The sequence below is a fragment of the Larimichthys crocea genome, chromosome XIII (genome assembly GCF_000972845.2).
Source record: "Larimichthys crocea isolate SSNF chromosome XIII, L_crocea_2.0, whole genome shotgun sequence".
In the NCBI taxonomy this organism is placed as follows: Eukaryota; Metazoa; Chordata; class Actinopteri; family Sciaenidae; genus Larimichthys; species Larimichthys crocea.
The window spans coordinates 47,903,971-47,917,753 of record NC_040023.1 but is presented as its reverse complement, the minus strand read 5'-3'; the positions used below and the strand labels follow the sequence as shown (position 1 = coordinate 47,917,753).

The following is a 13,783-nucleotide window of genomic DNA, read 5'->3' as shown; positions in this document are numbered from 1 at the left end:
GTGTGATTAAATCCAGTTTCTTTCAGTCAACAGAGGACTGATGGTGAATTCACCATGAGAGGGTAACAAGATATCAGCAGAGCCTCACTGCTCACCTGTAGGGTCAAAGTCACTAAAATATTCAGGGCAGTTTTGGGAGGCATAGGTTCCTGCTGGAGTGTCGCCCCAGCATAGCCAGCCATCCCAGTCACGATTGCAGTAAAGACCTGCATCAATAACAACAAAGAAAAGCTTATGGGCTGGTCATGTAGAAATTGTGCTGATATAAAGTAAAAAAAAATGTGTTGGTAGACCAGAGTTGCATAGTGGGTTTCAGTAGACAGTATGGGTACCTGATTTGTTATAAGGTGGATCTTGCTTAATTTTCTCAGCACATGTCTTTTCATTCACAACGATTGCCATAACACTGCCTTTTTCTGTGTTAATGCCAATGGCCTCTGTGGTGGGCTCTCCCGCCGCATCCCTTAAAAAATGGAGGACTTCCATCTGAATAAAAAAACAAAACAGATCAACATACAAATTAGTGTACAGAGCCAATGTAATTGTAATTCTTCCATTACTTACAGGGAAACAGCCAAATACCTCAAATTTATTCTTTGAAGATGGTTGACATGTTGAGCCCGTCTGGATCCAGTTACCCAATTCATCGCAATACTTGGTAACTTTCTCTGTTAAAAGGAAAAAAAAATCCATCAATGATAATCCTGCGAGCTTCATTATATTGTATCACATTACTTACTTACAGGCACATCATTGCTTCTGTTTGACATGCACGTCCAGCAGAGAGTTCCTATTTCTATTTTTGGCTCTGTCTTACTTTTTCGGCAGTAGTATGTTGGTATTGCACAAACACATAAATCAGACATCTGAAACTTGGTGTTACTGAACAACTGCGATTAATTTACCTTGGCAGGCATCATCAAACATTATGTCAAATAGCAAATTTACACTTTGGATTAATTTTCTGGCAAGTTCTCAAATATTGGGCTTAAAACCACATGTACTGTAGAGACATGACTGGTCTAAGAATGAGATCACTTTGTTCCTGACAACAACAACCATAGCCTGACTGTCTAGTCGTCTCTCCAACAGCTCATCAACTGCTCAACAACCACTTCCAACTGTACGTCTCCCCCCAAGCCTCATATCGGCAGCATCAACTTTCAAATAAGCAGCCATGGGGGACTCTTAACATCACAGGCATTTTGGGAAGATCCTTTATGAGCCTTCTCTTACAAAAACACCTACTCTCTCTTCTCATTCATATTCTCTCTCCCCATCCATCTCTCTAACTCCAACTTCAACCTTTTTTTTATAATCCCTCTTCTATCCTCTTCTCGTTTTCTCACTATGTATACCCTCCACTCTTCCCTCTGCCCTCTCCCTCACCTCCCCTCTCTCTGTCATATTGCATCTCCTAAATCAGACATGACTCGTCTCTGGATCTCTTCAACTAGACATTATTGAGCCTTGCATTCCTTACAATGTAAAAACCACTCACACTGCACTGACTGCTTTTACATCTATCCAAACATTAAGTGTACTTACATAATCAATTTCCACAGTCAATTTCAATATAAATAAATGTCTGTTTTCATTCAGTCTACAGCCTTGCTACAGTAGTGGTTCTGTAAAGCCGGAGTTCTTCGACTTAAATACTGTACTCACAAAGACAATGTTAACATGCTGATGTTGTAGGTGTAATGTTTACCATGTTCACAATCTTAGTATGGCATTTTAAGCATAATATCATTCAGTATCATAAATTCTGGAGTCATAAGTTTTGGACAAATAGAATTTTGATATAATGATGGCACTAAATTAAAAGTCAAGGATTTGCCAAAGTAATTACAATCTATTGGGGGGGAGGAAAAATGAAAACTAATCCAATATATTTTTTCAAACCAAAAATATGCACCTCAGGGCACTAAAGGAAAAGTCAGTAGATTATCACTGTCTAGGCCACATCCTCCATCCAATCCATCCAGCAGGTGATAAAATATTTCACTAGATATCTGGAAAATTTGATCTGCTGGTGGCCTTAGATGAAGATATTAGAATTCACCTTTTAATTAGGCACCATGACTATCTGTATCTCATATCTCATGACAAAGTGATGGGCTGACCAACTGACTAACAGACCATTACTGCCATCAGAGATACTAGTCTTGCTAATAAAGACCTTGATCATTTATGAAATGCTGAGGCCAAAAAGCAACAAAGAGCACCTACAGGATAGAAAATCCAAAGAAATGTTGTCACAGTGCTGCTTCCTCTAAATAAGATAATATCTACTTACAGCTCACCATAAATCATTTCTGCTCAGGACATTAGGCACTTAACTCAGAGACACTTGCATCAAGAAACTGACCATTTATAGTCAACGGTTATATTTGTGTTTATATTTGGGGGAAAAGGCTCAGCTGTTGAAGTGAGCAGAAAGAATCCGGAGAATCTGAGTAGTAGCACAATTTCTGCTTTCAGCACTAACCACCCTTATTAAACACATGGATATTGAGTATTAGCTAAAGCAACAATACCAAAAATACAAGAAGTTTGTGGTGGAGCAACAGAACTTTAATGACTATGCTGTATACTTGCATGGATTTCAGTGGACGCCACTAGTCAGTTGTTAGCCACACAGCTGACGAATGATGAAGTGATTGTGAAGCATGTATGAAACAGCTGATACCAATCAGAAATATTTGGTAAAATCAAATAGAAACACATAAAATATAAAATAAAATCCTACAAACTCCCTGAAGCGTGGTGCATACAATCAACATGGCCTTTAAACCTTTATCACAGATAAAGGGAGGTTGGATCATGATCTGTGTTGCCTGCTGATCTGGAATTAATAAACCTTCTCAATTTCCCACTGCTCTAAATTCAGTGAGCATGTTCTTGTGTATTAGTGAAATAAGTGCAAATCTTTCTCACCAGCTGGATCCAGGTCAGAGTGATCTGGACAGTTTTGTGTTACAGATGTCCCAGTCGGTGTCTCATCCCAGCATAACAAGCCATCCCATATAGGTCTACAGAACACTCCTAGAGAAAGGAAAAAGGAAGTGTAATGGACTAGTCTTTTTTGTGCCTTTATTTGAAGATATCAGCAGATCAACTCCTACGCAACTTCCAACATTTCCCTCTTTACCCTCTCCTCCTCTTTTGCTCTTGTATTCTGCACCTTACTATTTCTTCCTCTCCTTCCTACTCTCTGTAGGATCCTTAGGGGGGTGTCATGCCTGTGTGCTAAAGTGGATTCCCCATCAAAATTCCCGTTTTGTTTTGTTAATAAATCACTTAAATGTATCTTGTTGGTGGTATGACACTTGATAGTGAAATATATATATATTGTAAGCATATTATATTTCTCTACAGCCTTGATTATAATCTCACAGTTTGTACTCCAAAAGCTCTTTAAGGTCAGGTGCCCTGCTGGCAACAACACCATTGCCTTGAAGAAGTGAAGTGTTTTGATCCCACTTCACTGCTTTACAACATCATTATACCTGTGATTCACTGGCAAAAATAATCCATTTGAAGCCTTATAATAATTTGGGCTTCTCACCGGTTCTGTTTCCTTGGTGGTCTTTGTTGGACATCTCAAGACATTTGTATTGAGCCTGGCTCACCATGGGTTCCTCTGTCATGCTATATTCAGGCCTGAGCAATGTGTCAGATATTGAATCAGCGTCTGAGGTCACCCTGCACTGTGAAGACAATACAACACCAAAGATTAGAAGAAGGGGAAAGTCAACATGTTTTGTACTGACTTTGAACAGTACGGAGCATAGATTGACTGTCAAAAATAGGATAAAGCATAAATATGATCTTAGATTGTAATGCTAACTAAATTTGAAATATTTTATGATTTTCTCACACCGATCTTACAGAAGTGCAAAATAGTGTTGATAAAAAAGTTTTTTAAGCATCTTGCTGATCTGATGAGGATTTCACTTTCATTTTCAAATTCTAGTCACTTGTTATTCATGTGCAGAACTCATTAAAATGTGTTTGGAAACTTACAAAAGGAAGTTAAGGAGCTGATTTTCTCCGACTGAATCTTATCTCTGCTCTATTGTTTGTATCTGTAGGTAGCATTAAAAATGAAGAAGGCCGCCCGTGTGAAATGCTGATTTTGATAATGCTGCTTACTGAAAGATAGAGACCATTTTGCTGTGACTTATCACACACATTTTTTGGTTGAGAAATTAAGCCTCTCAGAGTGCCAGGCTCATGTGCTTCCATTTTCTGAATTATTTGAAATGCATTAGTTTGCCTCGAAGATTGTCTGCGCGTATCTTAACCACTGTCTCTTCGTGATGGGAAAGGCCAAAATACCATTCTTACCTGTCTGATAAAAGCTTGTAAAAAAAAAGGAACCTTCGTGACAATGTCGATGTCCCATGTAGCAGTTTAGCAGCCGTACATATGATGTCACTCCAAACATTGAAGTAAATGACGTCATACATACGACCACCAGGCCACCACCAATTTCAACCGAAGAGCTGAACAAGAAAAAAAAATCTTCTCTCATGTCAAGGGCTCTCCATGCCTATTTCAAATCATTAATCTTCCTCAAACAACACGACAAGACTCCTCTAACAAGAAAGTACAGGAACATAAAACAGAACAGTGCAGATACATCAGGCATAAAACATTTGGCAGGGATACTGTCCAGGATCTTAATGTCAAGCCTGATGCTTCACAGCAAAGGATATTGAAACAGTAAACTTCCATTTCACACTGACACTGAAGAATAGTGTACCAAATGTTTGTTTTTTTTCTTAGTGAACAATCTTTATTTTTCTGCAGTGAAAGCTAAAAAAAACCCCAAAGTGAACATGTCCCGCTGTGTTTACACTGTCAGTAACAAGATGAATATCGTCTCTGAGCTCCAAAATTTATTTAGAGCGAGCAAGTGTTGAAATACCATTTATTAAAAGAACCATCATTAAACCAATCAGTTTACCGAAACTTGTGAGCAGAGCTTCAAGTCTGTCAGCTGCAAGCTAATACAATGCTAATATAATTTCTCAAACACTGTAGCCTACTGTGAATGTTTGACTCAGCTCACCAAGGTTAACTGAAATCAGATGATGAGCTAGGCAGAAAGCACTCCAACACTCACTCAGGAGCCTGAGGAAATTTAGACATACAAGTTCTTGTGTGGAGTATTTAGTAACTCTGTAGATGGTATTACGTACTGTAGGCACAGACAGTGGAAATCTATGCACATACATATGCATATACAAGTATGTGAATACATGAATGGCTATTTTATGTATTTTGTTTTCTTGTTTATTTTTTTTAAATATTAAAAAATATTTAATATTTTTATTTTGAAGGCACAGGAAATATTTATGCAAAAGACAGAGGTTATGACTTTGCTGTTTCTGGTGTCTTGAATAAGTCCTAAGAAGCTTGTTCATTAAATAACATATCGCACAATGATGTATTATAGGTACATGACAAGTTTAAATACAGGTCAAACTCAAGACATCTAAGAGAGAGTAAGAATCCGATCTCGTGAAAAGTTAAACACACACAAAGACACGTGGAGTCATGGATCAAATATCTTCGCTTTTAGGTCATTCAAGTTTGTAATGAACAAGCTGAGCTAATTATAAGTTATAATTATTAATTATAAATAGTAAGTGAAAATTAATCATGAGCTTTCTTGGCTGAAAAACGAAAATCACTAGACCACAGCACATTATATGTCCATTTAATGAAAATTTAATCCAATGTTTAAACACACATGTTCAGCATACATAATAGGCGAAAAGAGAAATTGAGTAAGTTTACCTCACCGCATTCCTTGAATTAAAAAATGAGAACTTACCACAAGGAGAAACCAGTGGATCCAAAGGATCCAGAGGGAGCCCACTAACATCATATCTTCCTGTCACAGGTAAATCTGTAGAGAGAGAAAGGAAAACGACGAGTTAGAACTATCAGAAAACAAGTTGTCGACCGTGAAAGTGACTGAACAAACATATGGCTCTTTGAAATCAGGATTACATCCTCCCAGGAGAAAACAGAAACAGCAATCACTAATCCAAAATGCAAAACACTGCAGCAGAAGCACTGCAGTTTGTGACATTCAACACTTTTCCTACGTGTGTGTGAGTTTACCCATCTATACGTGATACAATAGCATGAAAGAGTAACATTATATTGCGTGAGCTAAAGGAGGAAGCATATACGCAAGACTGAGACACAGTCGGACAGTAATAGTTGATGGTCATTAATCAGCTTGCGCTGATCCTGCAGCAGGTCTGCCATTTTAGTAACTGAGTGCATGTGAGATTAAAATTCACTTCAGGTCTCTTTGCTCTGGCTCGCAGAGTCCCTGTTGAGAGCCCATCACTCCCTCACAGTTTGAACAGTTAGAACATCCTAATGATTATTCTCCACACCCCTCAGCGACCTAGGAGTCATGCTTTTCGGTGGATACACAGGCATGAGCAAATCCTATAAGTCACTGTGAAAAGTTAGCCAGATTGATAGTATTTATTTTGGCTTTCATGCACACTGATGGTAGGCTACTTAGCATTAGGATGACAAATAAACAGGGAACTCCATCTGCAAAGAATTTAAGGCTCTGCGTTTTGATCTCCGACCAGGGATCCATTGGATTTTCCTCAAGCTTATCATTTCTCATTCATGAGTTTTTGAAAAACAACCGATACTATAATATAAAGGAGATATGAGGATAATTATTATGTCCACAGATGTCCTCTGTCTTAAATATAGACTCAGAAAGAGATTTCTAATCCTCTGTCCCAGACCTTCCCTCTGTGTCTACATACAGTAGACCTGAAACAATTAGCCTTTTAATCTATGATTGACAGAGACAGGAAGTGTTTTGATAACTGACTAATTGTTTATATAATTTTTCAACAAATATACATGCCACATTAGCTGGTTCCAGCTTCTAAGTCATAAGGATTTGCTGCTTGTTGTTGTATTGCATGACAATAAACTGATTGAATACTTTTTGTAGGACAAAAAATAAATAAAAAAAACATCACGTTGGTTGATCTATACTTTCCATTTTTTGGTAATCATTATTTGAAAAAGAAATCAGATCAATAATCCCTTAGGAGAAACAAGTGAATGAAGTAAAGATAGATATGTGACGAATAAATTCTGAGGAAAAGTCTCTGCAGAGAGAGTTTTGGAGTCGAGGGGCAGCAGCAAGATAAATCCCCCAATCCAGATATTGGTGGTGGTGGCTGATGGCCATATGATGAGAACAGATAACCACCATTGACAGCTCCAAATAATAGCAAAATGTAAAGAACACATTCAAGAAATGGAAATTGAGAGCCTTTGTGCCAAAAAAATAGTCATCCTGACTAAACTTTTGCTCAAGCTTCATTTCCTTTTTGAATAGTTTCATAGTAATATGAATAGATTTGAAAGGCACTGGTACTGTCTCATTTAACTGTGTGTGTGTGTGTGTGTGTGTGTGTGTGTGTGTGTGTGTGTGTGTGTGTGTGAGAGTTAAAACTGGGCTTACAGACTCTAAGTACATCATACCATTCGTAACATTTCTGCTCCACGTGTGACAGTTACACATTCAAATTCAAACCTCTAAGCTACATTTGACTTTCAGAAGGGCAAGATGCGTCTTTCTGCCTTGCACATTAGCTCTTTGTACATCTCTAAACATAGTCCCCAGAGCATTTTGTGGTACATTAGGTCCAATGTGATATGAACAGTATGGCTTGAAGCATATGTAGCTCATTAAAAAGACAAAACCTCCTGTAGAGAAAACACAGAAAAGCGCTCAAACAAGATGAGTGAGTGCATCATACACTTCATACATGTACAGCCTTTGTTCATTTCCAGGAATGTTATTTAACATTAAATCTACCTGTAGATGAAGTGAAAGGTCAATCATTTAAAATGGATATTTGAAATGATCTGCTTTATTAACGTTCATTTCTACTCAGATTCTCTTTGAAGATAAAATGAATTCTTGTGTGGTGACTTTGAAAAATGTGACTGTGGTTTGAGGAATTTGTGTCCTTGGACAGACACTGGTTTAGTTTGAATAAATCATTTTTTTCCTGGAGTTCTGTACTTTACAAAGTTACAGGCTGAATTCTGTAGCTGACGCTCAAAGTCAAAGTATGGTCCACTTATCATCTGCCTTCTCTTTTGTCAACGTCAATAACAAATCCTTTTAAAACACAAAACCAAAATTTTTTTGTTTTTTATAACAGTTGTTATCTTGCTTGTGGCAGACGTATAAAAAATTTTAAAAAGTCTACTGATCATGATCAGTATTATTCATGTGTTTTGTCTTTGGTCCTGTCCTTCTTCTCCTCCTCTTCCTCTGCTCTCTGTCTATTCCTCTCCTCCTCAGTTTGTGCTTTCTTCTCCCTCTCCCCCTCTTTTTGTCATCCTTGCATCACTTTGACATCAGCAGATGGAGCCACGCATCTCTTCTCTTCACTTTTGCAGTGTGTAGTCACAGGCAAGACGACAACACAGATTTGTGCTGACATCACATCAATGATGGAGGATGCAGCAGCACGATCTGCCCTCCCCTGACTTTTCACCACTTCAGAAGCCATCACTCAGTCTGAAGAGAGCAGCCACACGGACGTGATTTGGCATTCTATTCATGCGTCACGACAAATGAGGTGGATTACAATGCAAACTCAGGTGGATTAGTTTGACAAATGGACAGATTGTGGACATTACCCAGGTTGTCATATAAGTCCTGTCTAAAGAGAAAAAATTTGGAGTAATCTTCAAGAGCTCTCCTTACTGCTATTGAGGTTTACCAGCTGTACAACAATACATCTATAATCACCATGAACCATTAAGTAATATTTAATGCACATGTCACTGTGCTGTTAAAAATATTCATAGACATCAGTGAAAGCTTCAGGTGCACCAGATATCTGTGAATATGAAAGAGGTAGAGAGGCATGATAATGCATGATACACACTTTTAATTTTTAATTGTGTATCAGTGGACAAACTCTTAAGTAATACAATAACCAGTCATGTATGTCTGTTTATAGGCAAATTTAACACCTAACTTATTCACGCCAAAATCATATAAAAATACAACATCAAGCTACTCACATATTTAAGTTGTAACCGGGCACAGTTTTTAAAACTTTTTAATACTAAGTGTTTAAACCCAATCCGGCATCTGGACTCTAAAGTCTCATGCACATCCTTTTAATTGTTTTGGTGGTTTTCCAAGGTTTGTATCTCTGACTACAAAGTGTGTGAATATAATTCAAAGCACTGAATCAAAAGTAATGCTTTTAGCCAGGCAATTTTCAGAGCGTTGATATTAGAATTCTCTGATGCACAAAGAGAGTGTTACAAACGTTTTCTACCAGAAACTTCATTACCATATGACGATAACGCGATTTGACACATTTTCCCTGTGATGCATAATCCCATGTGAAGAATTTTGTCACAAAATTGATGCAAGTCTCTGCAAGTTCCTTTTTTCAACAAACATTGAAATAAATGGAAATGAGGCTAGAAGTTATTTATAAATCTCAAAAGTTATAGTATGCTTTGTAGGCTAGTATGTATTTTGGGGTATATGTGCTAAAACATGCAGTGATTTGAACACATAAAAATGTTTTAAAGGACCTGTGTGTAGGATTTAGTGGCACCTAGAGCCGTAGATATGAAAAGGCTACTGTAGAAACATTGCGATTCAACATGTCAGACTCTGTGGAAGAGCACCGACAACATATGTAAATAGGAAAGGTTCATTCTAAGGTCTCAAAAACATATTTTCAGGTTACTATACACTAATTAAAACAAAGTTATACATATTCTGTAAATAGAGCCTCCTAAATCTTACAGACTGGACCTTTAAAAAATGACTCATTGTTATCAAGTAACATTCATAGATATGAGACTGTATCAGGTCAAATTCATGCGGACTGATGGACAGTTTCAACACCCTCTTCTGAGTCTTTCAACGCGTCATTAACTGAGCATGTTTCTGTATTTGAGTCAGGCTCTTGTTGAGGTGAAACAGGTAAACATCAAGAGAAGCAACTTTTTTCATGTGCTTTGGTTTCCTCACCTATCTAAAAATATACCGAATGCCAGTGTCTCCAATTAAGGTAAAAAGAACAAGCCCGTTTCCTCACATGCATTTACCTCTCCCTCCTCACCAAAATCCTACTTTTCTCTGCATTTTCATTTCCTCCCTGGCCTCTTTTCTCTTTTTGCTTCCATATATCTTCTGCTCCTTTAATCTTTTTTCCCTTCTCACCTCGTTTCTCTATCTCTCTCTCATCCTCACCCCTCCTCTCCCACTCCGACACCCCTTCTCCGAGCTACGTACTCCCCCCTTAAAAGCTCTGTTCTCCTTCGTGCTCCCTTTTCCCTTTCCGGTTACATTTTCAAGACTTTCTCTCTGACTCTGAGCAGAGCCAACAGATTTATCAACTATCCTTTAAACATTAAACAGGCTCCTGTTATGGTGACACATCATATTTTCACCTAATCTGTCTGTGTTCCAGATAATGCACACTCTTATTCCTTGCTCTACTCTATATGTCTTGTTCTACTCTATACGTCCTGTACACGTGACATCCATTGCACGTCTGTCCGTCCTGGGAGAGGGATTCCTCCTCTGTGGCTCTTCCTGAGGTTTCTTCCACATTTTTTCCCTGTTAAAGGGTTTTTGTGGGCAAGTTTTTCCTCACTCGAACCGAGGGTCTAAGGACAGAGGGTGTCACTCCCTGTACAGATTGTAAAGCCCTCAGAGGCAAATGTACTTTGTGACTTTGGGCTATACAAATAAAATTGATTTGATTTGATTTGATTTGATATGTGACCAAGCAATCAGACAAGACACATGAATAAAATACAATATTTTGAATTTGAAACTTGGCCCTAGAACAACGATCCCTAACCAGGAGTATGTTTGCAGTTGTAGGGGGTTCAATGGCTAATTCAATAAAAAATAGAAGTAATAATTCGATTAAAACTCAAAAATGATGCAAAAATGCATACAAAAGATGATTAAAAACTGATGAGGCATTATATGTATTGTCACAATAAGGGACTATACAATAATTATTGTTTTTTTCCCTCATCTTTTATCTTTTTAAAAAAAGCAAGGGAAAAAAACTGCATTATCTCTCCACTAATATTTCAAAATAGCTACACATGTTAATGAATGTTTTTTATGATTAATTTGCAAATGAAAATCAACTTGTATCAACAACTTGAATCTGAGCTGAGATCCTTCCCTGATCTCCCAAAAAAGTCAAGCTACCTTCATAATCCTGTCCAGTTTTTTTCTGAAATACAAATAGGAGAATGTAAAAGCCAGTTTGCAGATGAGAAGACACGTACAAATAAAATAAGTAAATGTTGAAATTAACCTGACCTGAAAGCCAAGCTACACCTTCTCCACACATAAGATGGTGCAGCGTCACATAATGTCCTCCATGAAGGTAAGGCTTTATTTCTTGGACATATTCTAAAAGTGCCTTTGAAATTACACAGCCTTTTTTAGCTGTTGTGACAAATAAATGATGTCCTGATTCAGCACAGCTATAGGTGGTCTGTGCATGCTGTTAATAGAGAAATTCAGAAAATAATGAATTTGTTTTGCTGTGTCAAGTTCTGCTTCTCTGAACTCATTCTCTATGTTTTTGCCAATCCAGATAGTTTATGACCTTATTTATGCATTTTTCTTTGCCTGGACACAGAAACTGCGTTTCAGTCTTCACTCTGCCAGTCCTCTAGTTAGTAAGCAATGTCCCAGCACAAAGTAATGATGCTCATAGTCCATCAGTCAATGTTATTCTTTTTGATATGATGAAATGAATGGATAAGCATGCAATCTTTGTTGATTGCAGACTGAGTTGTTTATTGGTCTAAAACCCTTTGGAGGATTGTTTTCTATGAGAAGTCTTAAACAAATATTCGAGCATCCCAGCCCAAGAATGTGTGGATGGTTGACCAATGGAAAATCAAACTGATTATGACAAGGAAACTCATTCCCATGATGAGTAAACAAATTAAGATGCATCTGAATACACAAAGCCTTTACAGTCTGGACTGATTGGCCAGTTATCTCCTGCAGCATAATGTGATTCATCTTCTAGAGGTCAGAGCATTTAATTGTAGGCACAATCTTCCTGGTTACAAGTTATGCATCCTTAAGCTCTTTCATTCTCATATTTTATTTAATTATTACCATGCAAGAGATCACCACCTCCCATACTCATTATTAAATTCTCGGTTGACTGTGCTTGAAGAAACATTTAGTGTTGTTACTCACCCTAAAGGAGCTATATTGCCTTCCAGCATTTGAAGCCAAGCACCTTTCTCAAATCCTGTGTGTTATTCACCAGTGAAGTGGCAGCAATGTGGTTAGGGGCACTGAAGCAAGAGAGCATTGTGTGCTAGTTTTCCAGCTGTTCAAAACAAGCCTCTTGTAATAAGAAGACTCACCCTGGCTGTCTGTAAACAGTTGATTTATACCTGATGTCTAACACCATGACATCCCACACGTTTCCTCTCCAAGACCAGAAAGAAATTGAAGGGGCAGACAAGGGAGAGACTGGTTTAATAAGGGAGGATTTAGAAGGGGAAATATGGATAGCAGTGCAACAAGACTCTGGTGGATATCATCATAGTCTAGACTTCATCCTGATACATTAGCTTAACCCAGCAGTACCCATATTGCTGCCTCCTTTTCCAATACTAGAAACATACATCTTATGTAAATTGGTATTATTTAGTCTTTGCCATGCAGGCAGACTGATGGGAGCCATCTAAGCATTTCCTTCTCTCCACTTATGACTGCATGGAACAGGTTGGAGCCCCCTGAGCCACTTTTCATCTCCAACAGCTAATAACTCAGCTGTGGTTAACAGCCTTAGGTGTGCCCAATGCATCTTAGAATAACTACGATATTTTACTATGAGGTAACATCCGAAAGTGAACATGATTTTTCCATTTCTGTGACATCTCTAAATTAGCCTAAGTTGAGCATTACAGCAGTTGTAGCAATCTGTCTGGAACATGTCTAGGAAAGTTGTGTTGTGCACTGTGTTTTGTTTGCTTTGCCATGCATTTATGGTTATGTGCTGTATGTCTTTTGGAAGAACAACAAATTACGTACATCCTGGATAGTGATGGCTAACTTAGCAAGAGTCATGTTTCTGGTTTCCAAAGAGTCCAATAATCCCTCTTCTTAGTTTTGGTCCACTATGTTCACCAGCTAGCTGCTATCTTTGGCTGTCTATTGCTTGGTTCTAAGAAGGTAGTGAACAGTGAGCTTTCAGAGCTTTCTTCCAGTGACAGTTCATCAAAACAGTAAAATAACTGGCCATAAATTAACCAAAACAATGAGTTAAAAGGCACTAAAAAATCTCATGTAGAGCTAAGGCGAACTGCAGAATTGGGATTCTATGTGGGTCCATCACTACGAGTGACTCCAGTCACATACACACAGTCATGTGGTTCAGTGTTTATAGCTGCTTTAAATTGAGTTATAACAGTAACTGAAGTCAGGAGGATGAGACATACTTGATTGCCAAAAGCGAACTCCTCCCTGCATTCAATTACATGCTCCATATTCATCCTGGCAGGACCTTTATTATGCTCTGCTTTTTGCAAACTTCCTATTTCCCACTTATCTTTCTGTGTCTCACTTTCTCTCCCTCTATGTCTGTTTCTCAAGGTTACAGTCATGGTGGTCTTTAGATTAATCTGCGGAGAGACCACCGGGCTTCTACGATCAAAAGAGTATTCC

The 13,783-nt window shown here is 38.1% G+C and overlaps 1 protein-coding gene across 2 annotated transcripts in view; it reads right to left on the bottom strand.

The window, feature by feature from the left end:
* The window catches only part of calcr (calcitonin receptor), a 48,530-nt gene that overhangs the window by 18,365 nt on the left and 16,382 nt on the right, over positions 1-13,783 (bottom strand). For both annotated transcript variants that reach the window (XM_019262632.2, XM_019262633.2), the window contains exons 2-7: positions 5,849-5,923; positions 3,572-3,713; positions 2,941-3,048; positions 583-668; positions 333-486; positions 96-206 (exon numbers count right to left, since the gene is read on the bottom strand). In XM_019262632.2, coding sequence (XP_019118177.1) covers positions 96-206; positions 333-486; positions 583-668; positions 2,941-3,048; positions 3,572-3,713; positions 5,849-5,902 — 655 coding nt within the window. In that variant the 5' untranslated portion in view covers positions 5,903-5,923. The remainder of the gene's footprint in view (positions 1-95; positions 207-332; positions 487-582; positions 669-2,940; positions 3,049-3,571; positions 3,714-5,848; positions 5,924-13,783) is intronic.